The 21,165-nt window shown below is 34.8% G+C and overlaps 1 protein-coding gene and 1 long non-coding RNA gene across 10 annotated transcripts; both read right to left on the reverse strand.

The window, feature by feature from the left end:
• Positions 1–5,836: 5,836 nt before the first annotated feature.
• LOC108169633 (uncharacterized) lies at positions 5,837–7,683 on the reverse strand. Its single transcript, XR_001785982.3, has 5 exons — positions 7,553–7,683; positions 7,277–7,440; positions 6,855–6,928; positions 6,574–6,756; positions 5,837–6,471 (listed from the first exon to the last, which is right to left on the reverse strand). It is a non-coding gene; the product is annotated as an uncharacterized lncRNA (long non-coding RNA).
• Positions 7,684–8,956: 1,273 nt separating this feature from the next.
• On the reverse strand, positions 8,957–20,952 carry LOC103438443 (cyclic nucleotide-gated ion channel 1-like). 9 transcript variants are annotated; one of them, XM_070814325.1, is made up of 10 exons: positions 20,724–20,952; positions 20,411–20,633; positions 19,943–20,023; positions 19,432–19,564; positions 13,384–13,840; positions 11,485–11,673; positions 10,397–10,710; positions 10,118–10,232; positions 9,833–9,949; positions 8,957–9,740 (listed from the first exon to the last, which is right to left on the reverse strand). In XM_070814325.1, the coding sequence occupies exons 4-10, from the start codon at positions 19,455–19,457 to the stop codon at positions 9,291–9,293; spliced, it is 1,668 nt and encodes a 555-aa protein (XP_070670426.1). In that variant the 5' UTR covers positions 19,458–19,564; positions 19,943–20,023; positions 20,411–20,633; positions 20,724–20,952; the 3' UTR covers positions 8,957–9,290. The 9 variants fall into 9 exon arrangements, with proteins under 9 accessions (XP_070670426.1, XP_070670436.1, XP_070670433.1 ...); XM_070814335.1 differs by lacking the exon at positions 19,432–19,564 and adding an exon at positions 20,214–20,291; XM_070814332.1 differs by lacking the exon at positions 9,833–9,949 and adding an exon at positions 20,214–20,291.
• Between the last annotated feature and the right edge of the window lie 213 nt (positions 20,953–21,165).

Consider the following 21,165-nt stretch of genomic DNA (forward strand, 5'->3'; position numbering starts at 1 on the left):
GATAAACAGCATTGTTGCCGTAGAATCAGCTGACCGTGAAACACCTTCAATTTGGATAAACAGCATTGCGACAGGGCCGACTGGTTATCTATCCAAGTCTCGGTCGAGAAGAATTTTCGAATCTTTATTGGCAGATGTCATCTCATTAGTCTTCTCAACGAAGTGAGGTGTTACAAGTTACTACATTCGGCACATTGAAAGCCGAATTTGATATCGAACTTCACAAAACTAGCAACATTGTCTTTAAGCTCTAGAACCCGAATGCCAAAACATGTTCCTTCCTCGGCCACAGTCGCGAGATTCAAAAGTTAGCAGCGCACCCAACGCAACATCAACATATTTTACTCCTCGGCCGACGAGTTGGCACACCTACATACAACCGAAAGACGTAGTTAGCTCACTAGTTACTCGGCCTGCGCGCCACGTAGGCTTGGTAGTTTTTAGGGTCAACAGTACTTAATCGAGAGAAATTTTTTATTGTGATTGAAATACAATGTTAAATCACGTATTTTTATATAAGTAATGAGAAATTATATTTTTAAGTTATTAACTTTTTAACGCATATATCTCATTATTTGTATAATGACACATAATATATCACCTTATGTACCGATCAAATTGAAAAATCTATTCTCAATGAGGAGCACCCAAAATACCTTGGAGTGGTCCATTGCAAATAAGACAACTGCTAAAGTTTAAGTTTTACTTGTCATTTTCTAAAACAGGTATAAAATTATAATTTTGCCCTTCTTTTGTCAATAATGTGTATCAAAAGTGAGGGAAAAAATATAAAAAAAAGGCCAAAAGGTTGACTAGGAGGGTTCTCTTAATAGTATACTTGCATTTACCTACACACTTTGTGTGTATGAACACATATTTTTAGAAAAAATGAGAAGGAGATAGGGGGAGAGAGAGAACGTGGGGGAGTGAGAGGTTTAACAAAAAATCATTATGTGGAGATCTTACGGATTTCAATATTTCAACCATTATTCGTGTATCGTGCGATCAAAAATTATTGAATTTTTATTATTTTAAATTAAACACAATTAGTGTTTTATCAAAACTGACCGTACAATACACGATGAACATATGAGATGTGGGATCTATCCCCACATAATGAATCCAGAGGAGATACTCTTCTACTTCATTGAAATTCCGCTGACAGTCTGTCATTTCAGACCTCCATTTAAATGAGTAGGATTCTCTCTCTTCCTATTTTTATCCCTTTCCCTTTCCTTCGCTTACAAATTGTTTTTTGTCTTCTTCTGGCTATTAAAAATTAACATAAAATGTTGACGTGACTTAACTGTAATCATTCAAATATAAAATGAGGGAAGAGGAGAGAGACTAAGAGTGGAGAAAATCCTACCCCCAATAAAATGGATCGTCTCCCATCTTTCGAGATAACACAGCCAAGTGCACTAATAGAGTCTTTGTGAGACAAGACGTCAGCATAATGATGCGGAACAGCACCCCACGTAGGGATGGGTGAGCGGGTAACCGCAATTATTTATCCATAACTGTTTATATTCATATCCGCATAACCGTTTACCCGTTGGGTAATTGCATAAACGGTTATACACATACCCATAACCGTTTATAAACAGTTAACCATACTCATAACCGTATACTCATTTAACCATAACCGTTTACCCATTTAATCATAACCATTTACACGTTTATCCTTTTTTCACCCATTTACCCATTTTTTCACCCGTCTACATGTTTTTTTTTTAACAACTTGAAAATTAAAAAAATTAAAATTTGTCATAATTTTCGTTTTCTGACAATTAAACACCGTTATATGTACATTTTAGCATGCATTTCTCTATTTTAATCATTTAAGTCCTCATACAATTCCAATAATTGAAATAATAGTTTACAAACGATATTTTTCTGCTACACTTAAGCAAGTCTTTAATTTCAAGACCGATTACAAACCAAAATTTCAAGAATTCCGAAATAATTTTGGAATTTTGGGATAAACCGGGAATCCCAAAATTGCTTACTATAACTCAACCATCGATCCATTCTACAGAAGTTTATCTGGTGGATACCACCATACTAGTAAAATGACAAATACATTGATCATTCGATATTGCAGAAAGCATTTTTTTTAGTACATTGCCAGGTAATATACCAGACAACACAAAGCATCAAACTTCTTCCAGCCTTAGAAACATATAAACAAGGGGGGGGGGGGAATATCAGATACGAATTTAACCACAGAACTTCGATGTTAAATTAAATGGGTATAACCAATCCATTGTCTATAATTTTTTTTTTAAATTTTTTACATATATTAAATTAAATGGGTAAATGAATATCCGTTATAACCGCGGATAATACCCATAATCGATGAATACCCGTTATAACTGTGGGTAATACCTATAACCGCCTATTTAAATTTTATGGATAAACGGTTATACCCATAACCGTTTGTTTGTCTAAACGGTTACCATAACCGTAACCGTAAACTTTAAATGGACAGGTAATTACGGTTACACAAACCCATGGGTATTTTGCCTATCCCTAACCCCACTAGTGTGATGGACAACACGACAAGATTTATTTGAATTGCACGATTTTACGTGAAAAGTTGAGATTATTTGCTCTGTAGTTCACGTGCAGGCTTCGAACAGTTCCAATCCATAAAGAAATATTATATGAAATATATCAATACTATTATTAAGAGAACACACCCTATCAAATTTTTGCCCGCTTTTTCCAAATTTACCCCTTACTTTTGATTACACAATGTTGGTATGAGGAGGGTAAAACAATCATATCCCTTCTTTTTTTCCTATTTTGCCCACTTTTTATATACAATATTTACATAAAGAAGACAAAATAGTAATTTTGTATCAAAATATTTACATAAGATAAAAATATGCCCTTATTAAGAAAATTTGTTTCACTATCATTTTTACATACATGTAAGTGAAATTATGATTTTTTTTAATAGTTTGAATGAACTAAAACGGTTACGCTTGAAGAAAACATGAAAGAAGGTGAACGGTTGTTCACACACACAAAGTGTGTGCTTTATGTGAATGTTTATAATATATTAACATAAAATAGTCTAGGTCAAATTCCATATTATATGTAAAATGTAATATGTGTTGTCATAGTTTTTAATAAAAAAATTAACTCACCTTTTGAAAGTTGCGTTGCAGCTCCAAAGGATACTTCGTACAAGCGCGGGTACTCATATTCGCCAATTATTGCTGACGCAGGGGCAGGCTGGGCCCCAACGCACATGCTGCCCTGAGAAGGTTGAAAGGTTGAGGGACTTAGATTGTCTTTCCCTCCTCACTTTTTGTTTTATTATTTTTATAAAAAAATTAAAATAAAATATTGACGTGGTTTAATTGTGATCATTGAAATAGGAGGGTATGAGAAGTGGATGTATGGGGGAGGGCAAGACAAATCATTCAACTTGTAAATCTTTTAGCCATTAAACTTTTGAAAATCTTGGTCGAAATATTATAGCATGACTAATCATTCAATTTGTAAATCTTTTAACCATTCATATAGATCAAACAAATACATGATTATCATAAAAATTTACTTGTTACCTAAATCGTTAATTAATTTGACACATATTCATGAATCATCGCTTTTTAAATTGAAAGATTAAATACAATTATCAAGTTAAATTACAACCTTAACCACACCACAACCACCACTCACTCTTTTACATTTTTTTCCCGAAGATGGATTGTCTGCCCTCCCCATCTCATACTCTTCCCATCCCCTACTATTTTATGTGGTCACGGTTAAGCCACGTCAACATTTTCTCATACAAATAAGAGGGGATGGAAATAGTATAGGATGGGAAGGGCAGACAATCCATCTCCTTTTTTTCTCACACAAGTCAGTACTTTTACAGTTGGACATAGCTATATGTATGTCCTATTGCTACATATACACTACTATCGATCAACTCATTGGGATGACCATCAAAGAGCATTCATTGAATATTTTCGTCTGCACCGACATAAAGAGATTCTGCGATTTCAATTGAAGTGGGGGCCTCCTTCTCCACTAAAACTAATGATGGGTAGGCATATGTAGTGGTGAAGCCAGAAATTTTTGGGAGGAGGGGCGAAATATAAAAAGGTAAGAGGTCGCATAAATGTAGATAACTAAATCCCTTTAGATATATGGTAGACAATATTAATGTCGATAATAATTTATAAATACAAACAAATTACAATTGTTATTGGCAACATTTCATGTTGTGAAAATGTCGCATAATAGACTCACTATCAATAAAAGCACAAATATATCTCTCAATTTAAACAACCATGCTATCCTACAACTATTGAGCTCCTATTTTGTTATGCAATGGTGTTTTCACAACAGTTATAGTAGAAAATGCTCTTTCCATTGAAGCAGTTGCAACCGGTAACTCCAAAACCAATGTAAAAAGCTTATACACTAACTTATAGTTTTCACAACTCTCGAAATTCACAAAAAATATCACTATGTTTTTTAATGATGAAAAAGTACTATGCAGCGTCATAATTGCTTATGAGGTGAAATCTAGTTTCACCACATTACAAAGTCCCAAAATATACCACGTGGGTTTAATTTTAAACCAAAATGCTATATGGTTCTTCATATTCTTATCAATCTCGGCTTCTCCGAAAAGCTTAGCTTCCCTCTGTTTTACCTATAAAAAATCATTGGAAACTCGTAACTTTCTTTTTGCTTGTCGATTTGACAAAAGGTTTTCGCCTACGGATTTAGTGAGTCGAGCCAAACAAGTTTAGGTAAAGGATTTGGAAATGCAATTAGGTTTGGAATTTTATTTTTTTTAATTCGGGAATTTATACAAACTAGACTTTAATCTCATGTTTCAAGTGTTCTTGACTTCAATTGTGTCATTTGGAGGTTCAATCAAGATGAAAGGGCCAGCTTGGAGGAATTCAGGTAAGCTATAAGCTTATATATTGTTGTTGTCAAGTTTTGGAGAGGAATTCAGGTAAGCTATGAAAGCCTTTGAAGCTGGGCAGTGGCTTGGCTTGAAGGTTGGAACTTGGAGGGGAACGGCGAAGGCGCGAAGAGGGAATCTGGGCAATGGCTTGAAGGTTGTCGTATCTTCTCGAGCTAGTTTGTGGGGGCTCCAATAAGGTTAATTTGGACGAGTGGTCTCCATATGTCAGTCTTATTTATTTATGTTTTTCAATGAATACAAACGACACCGTTCTACTTAAGGGGGTTTTCTTTTATGTCCAATACGACGCCGTTTGGCTTGGGGTTTTCAGAAAACTGAACTGTCGCGCGCAGCACCTGCTCAACAGCAGCATAAAACAGGGGTTCATTTCCGGTGAGAGGAGGGGCGGATACTTGCTCCTGGGCTTCATTTCCGACGAGGGAAGGGGCGGTCGCCACTCCTTGCCCCTATGTAGCTTCGTCATTGGGCATACGTATTATAACAAAAGTTGATTAATACCGTCACGCATGATATTACAGTCACACAAAACTATTTTTCTATAATATGAAGCATAAGGGAATTATAAAACCAATTTGAACTTGATACTTTTAAGATGTTATTCGCAGATCAACTGTTGTCAGTGTTTTACGGAAATGGAAATTAAAATAAATACTCATGATCCTGTAGCATGATATCTAGTCTTCTCTGTTCGGTAATATGCTTACCTGTTTTTTCTGTCTTGAAACTTGCAAGGGTAACAAGTGTGCCAAAGCCAATCATAATTGCAACTTTTGTTGCCTGGTTAGAAAAATGGGAGCACAAAAAACGAAAAAAATTAGATATAAAGTTCGGAACTTTTTAGAGTCGGTTTAATAATTATCTAGTAGAAAAAAATAGTTATCCAACGAGCATTAAAACTTTAAACTTTTTAAGGTTACAAAACATCAACATATAACTATAATTTCATGGATTTGATTAGGAGAAAACATATAACCTGCCCAATTGGCCCCCCAAAAGTTGCAGCCTCCTCTGATGAAACTGCAATGTGTGTTCAGTCAGTGAGCACTAGTTCGCGCTTTTTCACGGAACTACGTAAGCCGTAGCACGTTAGCGTCCGTACTTTTCCTCTATCTATGGGCGAGACTTTATCCAGATCTATAGATCTCCCCAACGTTTAAGCGAGACCCCATAAAAATCTACCACTTGTTGGGCGACGCTTTCTTTTCTATGAGCACCTCACCGTTGAATGATGAACTTTGCCAATCTTCACCTCCGACCCGACCAGGGGAGAACATGGTCAAGATGGAACTTCAGCTTCCTATCTTAGTTCCATACTTGTAGATCCTCCAGCTTGCAATATGTCCACAAATGTAGGTTCCCACAAATGTCTACAATTCTTGCAGTCTTCTTTTAAAGACATAAAGTATGACCTGCACATGACCGGTGTCTGCCCAAGATGCACGTATATGTGGATTTTGTGTCATGGCGCGTATACGATCAATACATCTTTCAGGAGCTACCTTGCGCAACTGTACATGAAAAGAAGAAAAATGGAAAGGCACAGAGATGAGATAAAAATTAAGAAAGATGAAGGTGAGCTGAATCAATTGTGGGATGTAAAAAAATATTGCCTGCAAAACAGGTTCACCAGATCCACCGGACTCCTCATCCTCGCTATCGTCGTCACTATCACTGTCCTCACTATCCATATTAGAGTCATCATCTGCGGCTTTGGCTGGCACTAGTTCGCGCTTTTTTCCGGAAATGTTGGGTACTTCAAATATTCCAAGAGAGTTCCAAGCAGCTTTCTCTGCCTGCAGAACCACATGTTTATGTTTTCACCATCAATATTGAATTGGTAAAAGAAATTAGATAAATAAATCAGTCAGACAAACAAAAAGATAAAGCCCACCTGAGTCCCTGCAACGAAATACACGGTATGGATGAACTCTGTCCGAACCAATCCTATCTCGCACAATATCAAAGCTGTAAAAAGAAATTCACTTCGAGCGGTGAACTGGAAACCTATAACTCTCTTGGAAAGATTGAAACTTTAATTATTAACTATAACCATTACCCGCAAATTAAGTATAAAACTGGAACTTCAAAACATAATTCAATATTACGACTTACGAGTACAATGCGATCATTTCCAAAAAGAAGAAATTGTAATTATCAACACAAGCTACAGCTAAGATTAGTTCAATTAAGTTATACTAAGTTCAGCTAATCATGCTCCAATAATTCAAACCCACAATCCAAAATTCAAACTTTATGCTTTTCTTGCACTTTCTATGCAAACCAAAGAGAAGAATTCATAAAATTCAGAGCAACCTTAAACAAGGCCAACCGATATGGAAGGCATGGAGAGAATTGTAAGCTGAAGGGTCACACTGGAGCTCTTCACCCTCCTCCAGCTTGTCCACTCCCGGTTGCCATACCTTCGCTGGCATCGACGGTCCCGAAGAGGAAGAAGACGCATCTCCTTTCTATAAGCCCTAAACGAAAATTCAACTCAATTCAATCAAATCTATTGGGGAAAAGATAAAACCCTAAATTTACTAAAATAAATAATAATAAACGGAGAAGGTATGGGAACTTGGAGCTGACCTTGGCCTTTCTTTTGGCTTTCTAAGGGTTCTTGATGCTTCTGACCATTTCTGATTCTTCAGTTTTTTTTTTTCAGAAACAGAGACCCTGACGAAGGAAAGAGGAGAAAGCAAAACAGAAGAGGGTTTGGTGGGGCTAGGGTTTTAGCTTATTGGGCTCCAGCCTTTTGTGATAATAATAATATGCTATTTTTTTTATCAGCCCCCCAAAAAAAAATACACTACACTTTAGTGCAATGGGCTTATTTGTTTTCCCACAAACGACATTTAGTGAGTTTAATAGTTAATTTAATGAGTTCAATAGTTAGTTGTTTGGAGAAAAGAAATTTATTAGCGATTAAATCAGCACCATGGTGAATAGGCATGAGCTTGTTTTCATTTGTTTATTGGCACTAAAAAACAATCATCATGCGATTCTTAGAGTAACCATGCATGGGATTGTGTTTGATTTCAAATCATAACCCTATTTTGACGTGGATAGTACTATTCACATTTTTTCTTACCTTTCGCACACCCTGGTTAATTTTTTACAATTGATCTTATTTTGACATGGATAGTACTATACACACTTTTTTTTACCTCTCATACACCCTTTACGATGGATCTTTTGCAGTTTATTGATTCGACAGCCGAAAATTGAGAGGGGTGTGAGGAGTAAAAATCGGAGTATGAATAGCATTATCCTTCGACTTTTGATACAACTTTGGGAACTAGAGTGCAAGGGTAACTGTTGAGATTAGGGATGACATTTTCCTACCTGTTAAAATCATTTCACCCAGGTACACAGTCGTTTGGGGAGGATTTATAAATGGGTATTTGGGTATGAGACAAATATGGAGAAACCGAAACTTCTTATGTGATCTTGAATATCTTTATGGCGATAGGGATACCGTAACCATGAATGCCAACCAGTTGTGCACCCGGCCCTAGCTATAGCTTGCATGTTGGTGCTCTACCCTTATGCTACAACGTAAGAATCTAAACTACGTATTAATAGAATCATCTTTGTCAACCAAAAGATGGTGAAAAGACCATTTAGTTTTCTATCACAGCAAAAGGTTAAAGGCAATAACGTAATTTCACAAAACAAAATTTGCAGTTTTTTATTTAAGTCTCACATACAGATGATTTTAACATCTCTAAATTTAGAAATTAAAAATAAAACATCTCTCCTCCTCACCCCACTCCCAAGTTCACTTTCACTCTCTTCCTCACACCTTCAATTTTAAAAACAAAAAAGAAATTTCACACACACACACACACTGTGTGTAGGCATATACTAGTTTGATTATTTCTTTGTGGTTATCGCCTACAACATTAATACCAGCACCACTATTCACATTATGCTACAAATATTAATGAACATAAACACCAGTTCCACCACTCCATGTTCAATTTGAAGAAGATGGTCCAAAATTTGAGCTTTTAATTCATACATAATATCGTTCTCATGAACGTCAATTACACACTTTTCATACCACAAAAACCAAAACGCAAGACACACCACGAAATTGAAGGGAAACCAAAGCCAAAAGAGATTAAAGCAATATAAAGAGGAACCAAAGCATGCAATACCAACTCAAAACACACACACACAAAACAAAAGCGATACCAGCTCAAAATACATATTAGTCCCAGCCAGTTGATCTCTTAGCTCTTTTGAGTGGTGGCGTCGCCAGGCTACATGTATGGAAGGAAGACGCTGCAAAACACTCCACTTGTCCCAACCAGTTGATCTCTTAGCTTTTTGCGTGGTAGCGGCGCCAGGCTACTTGTATGGAAGAAGCTGCAAAACACTCCACCTGAGAGTGAGGAAGATCCCTTCTAAAGTGCAACCAAAACTTAGCGACTACAGACTTCAAGTCGTTTGCCGTGATTGAAAATGCTTCAACTTTTGATTGGGACACAAGGGTTGTAGTGCAAATAGGCAACTCAGAAAATGTGGCAGATTTCAATGCCCAAATTACAAGTTGTTCTCCATAGAAATCATTTTTCTCAAGGCATTTGCATACATTTGTTGCACCTTTAGTAGTGGTGTAGGTCAAAGTAGTGCCTCGCCAAATGAACAACATCTTCCGCAACGGTTCACCTTCCCTAATAATATACACATCCGCATTATAAATCACCGGTTTTAGACGCTCAGATATTGCTTTCAACCCTTTTTCATCTATACTTCCAATAATTGGAACCTGCATACCAATGTTCAATTATATAAAATTAGTTACGCATGACGTATATTATCTTTATTGACTGTTAAATTCAAAATTTTCTAGTTACATACTTTCTTTAGTGAATCCATGCAGTGACGGGGCATGATAAGTGTTTGTTCTATTAAGGCCGGATATGTTTTTTCCTTCTTCTTTCTCAATATCCGCCGCTCGGCTGCTTTTTGGTACCACTGCATGTTTAGTAACTCTATAAAGCGATTTCATGATGAGTTCATTAAATCCAAAAACATACGTACGTGCATTAATACACAAAAAAAAAAAAAAAATTGCATGGAGGAGCTTTAAGCTGAATTAATGACAAAAATTTTGCTTAAAAAACTACTGATCACGGCACTAACCTGCACCCTCGAATTGAGATATACTAAAAATAGTATCACGCCACTTATAGAGATCACAGCAGAAAAAATGATTTGGGCCGTGTCGAAACTGGTCTCAAGGTTTGAACCAAAAGAACTGCAAAAAAATGAAATGGAGGGCAATATATTAATTACTGATTCCGTTCTTTTAGAAAACTGGCATAAATTTTTTATAGAATTTAACTGCAAGGAGACAAATTATGAGAATACAACATAAATATTTCTAGGTGATCAAACATGAAAAGTCATACAAATACAAACCTAAGATTTCGCAAACCCCACCAAAAACACTGCAACATCTTTCTTGGAAGATATTTTGACGTTGACAGATTAGATTGGAGAGCAGACACATATATACCATACTTCGATGTCCTATTACATGGAAGTTCTTCAGAGCATGAGCATGATAGTTTTAAACTTGGGATATTGATCCGCCCATTGTATGTCTGACTAGTAGGACCACAATAGAAACTATAGATGTGATAATCACATATTTGTCCATGTTTACAGATATAGTCCTGCCAACATATTATCTTTCGATCCACAGCAAAAAAGTACCACAAGGATCCGTAAAGCTGAAGGACAAACACGACAATATAGTTAATAATCAATGTTTCTGAAAAGTATTGAAAAAAGATAAAAGATAATGAAATGAAAGCACCACACCCCTCAAACAAGATGGCCCTTAAAGAAGAAGTAAACATGCTCTTACTCCTGTTCAGTATTGTCATATGCTTTCCCTTTGTTTATTCAAAACCATATGAGAAGTTAATTGTACCTATTATTAGGAGTGCTCAAGCACTAACCAGTTAATATGTTAATATGATACTAACCATATATTTAAGTCCGTTACACAACGTCATCTCATTATCTAGCTGGCTCATAATTTAGGTCAATTCAAAGATCAAGCTTGCAAAAGTTATCCAAATCGGACATCTTTTCACTATTTGCATTGTTATTGTGAAAGTTTTCCTTCTTTGGATGTTGATTTAAAAAAAAAAATTATTGGTTAAGATTATGAGATGACGTTGTTGGTTACTAACCGGGTGATGCTTGGGCATTGCTATATCTATTGTTAGAGAATAGAGTCTCACATTGAAGATTTAAAAAGATAATTTACAATTTATATAAGAAAGGTTCAATGCTACTAGCACAAACGCTTTTAGTGGAAAAACTCCGCACCAAGTGGTATGTGGTTACGTGGAGAACAATATTAGTAAATATGTTGGTGGTGACCATGCTATTTTAGAAGGTTTATCATATTTACACTCATATATCTCAACAATAAGATTTCAACAAAATTTAAATTTTTCACCCAAATATCCGAAATAATGAAGATTTGAACTTACATGAGAAGCAATGATGAATGGAAGGAAGTCTAATATAGCTTTAAGGAATCTTCTTGGTACGGTCTCTATGTTAGCACGCCGATCAAGCCATTTGTAGTGGTTATAAGCCCTCAGTATATACTGGAATGGAATTACTGAAACAAGCTTAGAATTATCGAAGTATGTATACCTTCCAATGAGCAACAGTGCCTGGAGACATTTGAACAAACAGTTATATTGGTCTATTAGCTAACCAATGTTAATAAATTAATTTAATTACGGCTTTTTAGCCAAAACGACCCCTAAGATTTGCCTAACTTCTTATTTTTGTCCATGAAATTTAAAATCAATAAAAGTAGCCTCTGAGTTTGTCCACCACCATCAAAAGTACTCTCAATTTTTGTCAAATCATTTTGGCCCATTGTTTATTAAATTGAAGGTATTTTTGTCATTTTGGTCTTTATTTAACATAATTTCTCACTAAAGGATTAAAATAATTGATAGTGGACAAACTTGAAGACCATTCTATTGATTTCAAATCTCAAGGACCAAAGTGAAAGGTTATACAAATCTCAGAGATTATTTTGGCTAAAAATCCTTTACTGAATAATCTATCTAATGTGTGTCAAAGTTTTAAGTCTCATCCTAGACCCACAAGGCAAACGCTACCTTACAACCATAAATAGGTAGCAAAATGACAAACTTATATGAAGGTACGTGTTATCCATTGTGTGGCTTAACCAAACGCCTCTTCCTTTTACTGTAAAAATATATCGTTTTACTGAAGAAAAAAAATGAACGTAATAAATATGGTCATTTTGTTTTGCAATCCCTAATCAACCTAATTATTACAATGAAGCCTTATTTATTTAAATAGTTTGGTTGAGGTCCGTAGCATTATTTAAAAAATTTAACTCATGCATTTATACATTCAATTTTTCACAAATTATGAAATTTAAACAAATTCAAATAATACTTTACAATGTAACAATTACTTAAAAATCAATAATAGATTAATATTGTTTTCACATAGTTTTAGCACAAAAATAATGTACCCATATAATTATTAATATAGTTTAAGAAATAATTATTCATATATTTTAAAACATAAAATAAATACATATAATTAGCATAAGTACATTCACACAAAAAAAAGGGTTCATATTAAAATTCAAAATTTTGGGCCCAAATTAAAACTAAAAAGAAAAATTGTTCAAATAAAAAAAAGATACAAATTATAAAAAGAAATATATGAAAAATACTAAAAAGATATATTTGAAAATGATTAATAAGTTTTTTATTTTTAAAATTGACATATAATGACTTGTAAATAATATAATTAATATTCAAATAATAACATGAAAAATAGTCAAGGGGCCTTGATCCTAAAAAATATAGCAATATTGATTATAATAGGCTGTTTTGTTGGTGTGGGACAAGAATTACGTTATTTTATATTCAATAAAGTTAAAAGAGGCTAAGCCCACCATCTCTTACTTAATGTAGATAATATATTTTGTTCAATAAAAAGTTAAATGGAGGAAGCGACATTTAATAAAGAAAAATGATTAGGGAATTAGTAATTTAAGGGTTAATAAATTATTTGTTGCCGTCAAATTCCGAAAGCGAATGTTTTGGACTTTTTAGGTTGTTCGGATCAACTTAACTTTCATTTGGCGTGTCAATTTTGGGCCCGAAACTAGGGCAAACTATGTAATTGACATTTAAATTTATTAATACATTAATGATAGAGATTTCGAACAAAAACTAAAACTAATAAAGTCTGACTCAAAAAACATTAGTAACTAGAGACCAGATATTAATTTTTCTCAAATAAAATCAAAGTATCATGCACGCATGCATGCAGTTAGCTGTGAAATTTAATTACTTGCAAGAGATCACCTTCTCTTAAGGTCTTACCTGTAGAAAGGGAAGAGCAACCCAAATGCGACCTAAAATGGCTAAGAACCTTATTGGTTTCTTGTGGATGAAATTACGAACTGTTGTAACAAGACGATCGTCAATAGATTTTGCATAGGCCCATGTAGAAGATTTGGCACTACGTTCGGTGTGAAATCTCTTCAGAAAAACAACGATGTCCATGTAATAAAAAAGATCCCCGATTGATCGTAAAGCCAAAAATATCCACATCAACTGTAGGTCCCACAAGAAGCAAGCGTCTTTCTCGACAACGAACGGAATATAGCAGATCAAGGGATCAACAAATAGAGAAAATGCTGATGATACTACAAAGATAATATCCCAGGTTGGAAAGAATATTTTTGATTGATGACGTTGTGGCCCAATTTTTGGCCATTTTTCAGTGGTTATGCTTCTGTGTCCTCCATCTAAAGTATTACTGCTCTGACCTAGATCACTGTACACGACACAATAAACATATTATCCCAACATTTTCCCGCTATAAAAAAGAAATATACAACATATATAAATAGTATTCTAAAAATCTTCACCTAATGCTGTCTTGATTAATTTATAAGAATTTAAAAATTAGAGTTCTTGAGAAATAAACTCTTGAAACTCCTAGTTTTAAAACAAAAACCACATAAATTAAAACATTCAAAAAAGAAGAAAACAAAAACCGAACCAAATCAAATATATATATATATATATATATATATATTTTTCAAGACCAATATTAAGCCCAATTTCCAAATCCACATGTGTTGAAACCCTAACTTCAAACCAAAACTCGGGTGCCCTGTTCACAGACAGTGGACTGACAAAAATGCCCTGTTCAGACATGTGTTTCTCTATTTTTACTGTTTTTAGCTCTGTTTATAGGTTTTGGTTTTAGATTTGCAGATTATTTCGAATTTTAGAATATCTTATTCGAATTTGGGTTTTTGTTAAATTTTCAGGTACATTTGACCCTGAACTCCATTCTGAGTCAATGTGCAGCTACTTCAGTCCTTTGTTTAAGTCTATAATTGAGTAGAACCAATGTCGAGCATCAATGGTGAAGATGATCTCGATGAATGAGAGGAGTTTTTAGCAATATTAGATTATCGATTGTTATTCCTTGAAGCCCATGCTCGACCTACAATAAGATTTTTTCTTAATTCATCTAATTTTTAAGTTTTCAATCATTTTAATGGATAGTTTGGTATTTCGGTGGGTTTGATCTTTGATTTCAAATCTGTGATTTTGTCAAATTCTTTTTTATCCTCAATTTCTAATGACGTTTAGGGTTTAATGAAGATTCTCGAATGAGATTGGTTAAGACCAAAAAAATGGTATGTGTCATACTTTCCCTTATCTATTCTTTTACTTTTATACGGAGTTTTGTTTGCGTAGTTTGGCAGATTAATTTTTTGTTCAACTTTCAATTTGATGTCACTGCCTCATTTTGTTTGAATTATGAGTTCTTATAAGACCAACTGAAAAAATTGTGACTTTTGAGTTCTTATAAAGACTAACTGAAAAATGGTGCAAGAAGAGACAATTAGAGTTCATCTCTTTCATTATTATTATTTTTCGTTTCATTTAGGACGAATTATGGTTTATTTGTGGCTGTGAAGTTTAATATTAAGTTGATTACATTTACAAGCCATGAGATAGTTTTTGCCTATTCTGCCACTTGGTTTTTGAGCTGCACAAAATTATACTTTAATGAAATTAACAGTCAACCCATGCATTAAATGATGGACTGCTTATTATTTTGAGTTAATTATATTCAACCAATTGAGGCTGACTAACGGTTTTGATCATCAATTATTGATGTGCCACTTTTCTAATTGGATATGTTGTATATATAATATATGCATGACCTGATGGTATTCTATTATATTACTTTTCTGCAAAAATTGTTTTCTGTGTTGGTTCTAAATGATTTGCTAGATGCTATTTTGATTTCAGTTGTTTTTCTTTCTTCTACTAATCTTTTCCTATATATTTGATTTATAGGCCTCTTGAATTTTGAATTGTGATTGGAAATTGGAGTCCGCACATGGAGTATAGGTAAAATCACTACTTTTCTTATTACTTTTCCTTTACATGTCTTTTGATTCTGAGATTGACTCTATAGTAAATTTCCGGCACTTAACACATACTTCAGTGTATAGAAGAAAGCCAATGTTTTTCTTTTAGGTATAAGAACCAAATACGTTATATATATCTTCTATGAATGCTTTTTTTAACTTTTAATTGTTTAGTTTAACAGCTGTTTGGATCCTTAAAAATATTCTTCGTTCAAATGTATTTTTGGACGAATAATTAAATCATTATAGATTCTGTTATCTTTTGCTTTATCGGTTTTACTTATTTGAATCAAATGCAAATTCCAATATTATATTATTAAGCCCTGAAATTAGAATAGATTTTTATCAATGGTTATTTTCGAAAGTTACTTACATTAACAACTATTTTTTTCAAATTGTAACAGTGATAAAAAAACCAAAACAAAAATGCTGTGAATTGATGAACAACAAAATTTTTAGGTACTAATCACTATACATGTGTAAATTCAATTGTAAATAGGATTGTAAGACCTATCGTTAAACACCTAATATGGTTGTGCATATGCATAAAACTTTGTACGTGTTTTTTACGCTTTTAAATCCTGCAGTAACTCGCGGCCACTAATAGTATATTTAAAAAGCTACTACAAAACCTAACGTCGAGTGCATACTCGCAATGAAGAACGCCGCAACCGAGCCGCTTCAAAACGAGCATCGCCTCCAGCCGAGCAACCACCTCTCAGCGAGCATTGCCTTTTTCGTGATGATTTTGTTAAATGCTTGAATCAGCATTTAACAAGACTCTCTAGCTGAGCAGCCTCTAGCCGAGCAGCCTCGCAACGTGTGCTACCTTTAGCTGAGTATTGCTTCACGTTAAGCATCGTCTCATGACGAGTACAAGTTCTGGACGACATCTAGTCACTTCGGCCCACACATGGATTGGATTTGAAGTCTCCAGCCAAAAGACTCTCTTGACTAAAGACTTGGGGGACTCCTGTTATACCATATATTGGGCCTCAGTATTTGGGCTTCATTACTTAGCCCATGATTCATGTAAGAGGGGAGGAAACCCTTATTCTATAAAAGGGCTCCCTCACACTCACTTAAGGAGGAGGGGAAACAGACAGAGGGGAAATAGGAGAGCAAACAGAATAGCAAAGAGAGCAAACACTGCCTCTATAGCCTCCATGTATATTCAACATTAATTTACATAGTGAAACAGAATCAACACCAGTGTGGACGTAGCCTCAACTTGAGGTGAATCACGATATATCTTTGTGTTCTTGTGCGATTGTGTGATTCACGGTCGGATTTATGTTGGTCCAAGATTGACCCGATTTTGTGCATCAACGAAAATAAACTTCAAATTTTTACAAAAAACTAGAATTTATAAATTAATATACATCAATTCTCTTGTTTGGATTCATATTCAAGCCTTATTAACTACAAACCCTAACTTTATGTTTGGATAAAGAAAATAAACTTCAAATTTCTACAAAAGCTAGAATTTATAAATTGATATATATCAATTCTCTTGTTTGGATTCATAATCACAAAAAATTAAAATTTCCACATGGAACAAAAACTTGAAATTTGAGACCTCTAATTCCTAAGTTTAAATTTCATGTAAATAAATATTAGTTTTCAAATTTCTTTGATTGAGAATTAAAAATAACAAATTCCATTTTTGAAATTTCATTATTCTTTTAAGTTAACAAAACAAAAAAATTCACAAATTTTAAAAAATAAAATTATATAATTTCAACTTCTGTCATTTTACCTTAATAATTTTAAATTTCCTATCGTTTTCTCTCCTTTCTGCCAGAAGAAAACATCTTCTCTGCCTCTGCTTTATTATTTTATTTCTCCCAACAGCCCCATCTTCCTACTTTCTTTTTTTTCCTCTTCTTTCTTCTCTCCTTCTCGCGCCCTTCTACCAACGCCACGGCTGAATCATTCTCCAGTTCAGCCTCCAGTCTCCATTGCCAACGGAAGTAATTAAAATCTCTATTCGATCGTTCGGCCTCTCCGCCTCTCCGTGCTCCAGTTTGGCGTTTTGGTCTTTGATTTTAGGTTAATCAAATTTTATTGTATTTTTGTTTCTTGATTTGTATTGATTACTTTTCTGAATTACTTGTATTTACTGCAATTTGGAATCGCAGTGTGATGTACATTACATATTATGCAATGAAGAGCCACTATGGATGAGTTCATGCCGTCCGCTTTAGTATAAAGGACCGTGGAAGAGGACATCACTGCATTTTTATGAATTGGAGTTTTATGCTGTGCTTTTCGATTATCTATGCATTGGTTCTCAGAATTTGAGTTCGAGTTATTGTATTTTTTGAATTGAGTCAGAGGTCTGAAAATATTATTGAGAGACTTGGTGCTGCTTTTATCAGGGGATTGGGTTTTGATGAATTGGCAATTGGGTTTTAAATACATGACCTTGGTTTTCAACTACTCAGTATTACGGTGTGGTAATATTATTCTTCACTTGTAAATCAAAGATCTTAGGTTCGTATATCGTATATGGTAAATTCAATACCAAATTAAGTTGTTCATTGTATGTCTTAGTCGAACTCCTATTCTTTTAATGTAAAATATATCGTATTACTAAAAAAAACACTTGAGTTTTCAGTTTTTTTTAAACAATTTTCAGATTTTATAAATAAAGAATCGAATTGTACTTTCGGTTTGATTTTCTAGTTTGGCAAAAAACTCAACCGAATGAAACCTAACCCACCTTGATACTTTTATATATAATTTGTATATTTAAGAAAGAACACCTAGATTTGCCTATACCCCAGACTGAATCAAAACGTGAATTTTTTTTTATTATGATCGGAACACATGTGATACACAACATATACTTATATAAGTGGTGAGAAATTTTATTGTTGTAGTTCTTAACTTTTTATAATGACAAGTGATGTACCATCTAAAATTCCAATCACACTGAATAATTCCTTCAAAACATGCTCGCAAGCTGGCTGAATTGTTTTCCAAGTCAAAGTAGGATTATGAGTCATTCAAGTCAAACTTATAATAATTTATGTATAATTAAAGAAAAAGAATTGTTTAGAATTTAGAGTTTTTCTAGTTATAAGAGCTCTAGTTGAGTAGGATTAGACTTGATTTGGAAGAACTTTTTTACAAGGTTCTAAAAAACGCTAGGCGCTAGTCGGGCGGCGGGCTAGCGCCTAGCGCCTAGGCGGGCGCCTAGCGCCTAGGCGGGCGCCTAGGTGGGCGCCTAGGCGGCCTAGGCGGATTTAGGTAAATTTTTTGTATATCTTGTAAATAAGTGCATATTGACACCTAAAAAAAACTATACTTGTATAGATAATAAAATAATGATAAAACGCAAATTAGGTACACTATTTCCATAAGTATTGGATGAACTTGTAGTAAATTCATCATTTGCAAATTAGATACACCATTTCCATAAGTATACCACCATGAAACCAAAAAAGAAAAAAGCACACAATTAATAAAAAATAAAAAATAAAAAAAACCTCCTAGGACCGCCTAGGACCGCCTAGGACCGCCTAGCCCGCCTAACCCGCCTAGCCGCCTAGCCGCCCAGCCCGCCTAGACCACCTAGGCGCCGCCTAGCCCGCAACCCGATTTGCCCAAAAACAACTCGGTTGCTAGGCGCCCAGCGCCTAGGCGGCCGCCTAGGCCGTTTTTTAGAACATTGCTTTTTTATTGTGATGGAAACACGGATGATACATCACATTTTTTTATGTAAATGGTGAAAAAAATTATTTTTTAAGTTATTAACATTTTAACACACAATCTCATAATTTGTATAATGACTAGTGGTGTCCCACTTCATGTGTCGGTCACACTGAAAAATTTCTCGTGGTTTGGATTTGGAATGGATAAGTAATTGTTTAAGATATTCTTCTTTCAACTTATAAGAATTTTGTATAATTAAAGAAAGAAAACAATAAATAATCTTAAAAGTTACAGAATTAAACATCCGAACCTTAGGGTTACGATGGAGTCCGCCATAACTGAAGTTCATATGATACCTCTATATCTTGTGGTAACGAAGCTTAGGAGCGAGCTACCTTGCTAAAGTTGTACAAGTACCACACAATAGCTAGCTTGGTAAAGTTCTATAAGTACCACAAAATAAAATCAAAAGTACTATTACACTTATTATCTATTTGTATTATCTCTTTAATAGAAATAAAGTCCACCAATGCATGCGGATCCATCTCTATTAGAGATATGTTACAAATAATAGAACAAATAGATGCAAAAAATAGCATTTTCATAAAATCAATGATTAGTTCGCCAATAAAAATGTTATTCTTACCAACTAGTTGTACCATCTCTCCACAAGAGATGAGATCTGCGTTAGCAGACCCTGCTCCTGTTAGAGAGATGTTATAAATAAATGATAAGGGTAGCAGTTGTCAAAATATGCATGTGCATGGCAAACTAATAGTTAGATACACCAATAGAGAGACAAGTACTGAAGCCCTACTAACCTGAGACTTCAAGTGCTGAAGCAGTGATGGAGTCCTCATTCCAAACTCTTGGCAACAGTGATGGAGTCCTCAGTCCGAACCCTGGGAAAACCCCTCCATGAATAAGATCATATATATGCCAAACATATGAATAACAGTAACCCTCCCCTCCCCTCTCATTTAACAATATTCTTCTTTCAACTTAATATAATTATGTCATTTTTCTGATAAATAAAGAAAAAGAAAGAAAACAAGAAGTGATCTTACAGTTACAGACTTAAAAAAAACCAACCTTATAGTTTCAATGGAGTCCGCCATAACTCAAGTTCAAATGATACTATATCCTTTGCTAACACAATTTAGGATCGACCTAGTTTGTTAAAATTTTGGGCGGAAAATTTCCAGAACACGGTGAGTTACAAAAACGCATCCAAAATTCACGAAATTCACAACCTAGCCTAATTTGAGGGTGTAGATTCAGGACATCACCTTGGTTTGGCCAAAAAGTGGCTGGAAAATCTCGAAGTTGGCCGGAGAACTCTCGGTCTGAATTTCGGAATTTCGAACCCACAGGTTATTCGACACTGAGCCTAGGGATGCTGGTGCGTCGAATGGTGGCTTCAAAATATTCCAAATCGACGACGCTTGGTTGGAAAATCAGCGGTTTCTCTCTGCAACTCGCCGGAGTTCAGCAGTGGAATTCTCCTTTGATCTGTGTCAAAACTCGCCATTTTCAACCAACCAAACAGGAAATTTAAACTAGTCAATGAAATGCAACGATTCGAGGTGATTAAAAGCTTACATTAGCCGGAAAACCGACGGAAACTAGTCGGAAAGTTCGAGCGCGACTGAGTTCGTGGTTCTCGGGTTTTGGGTCCGAGTTTGCGAATACGGAAGTCACGGCTGTATTGTGTTTGAGGAGCCGATTGCCATGGTGGTGGTTTGGAGGCTCGATTGGTCGGAGGCGGTTTTGCCTCTGCGTTACAGAGAGAAGGGAGAGTGGGAGTGAGTGCAGAAGCGAGCTTTCTTCTAAAGAATGATTCCTTAAATACAAAATACTTGGGTACTCAATTGAGAGAAACTTTTTATTCTGATCAAACGCAGGTGTTAAATTAGGTGTTTTTATATAAGTGATAGAAAATTATAATTTTTAAGTTATTAGTTTTTTAACACAAGTATCTCATCATCTATATAATGTACCACTTTATATACCGATGAAATTGAAAAATCTCTTATCAATGAGG

This window comes from Malus domestica, chromosome 02 (assembly GCF_042453785.1).
Source record: "Malus domestica chromosome 02, GDT2T_hap1".
Lineage (NCBI taxonomy): Eukaryota > Viridiplantae > Streptophyta > Magnoliopsida > Rosales > Rosaceae > Malus > Malus domestica.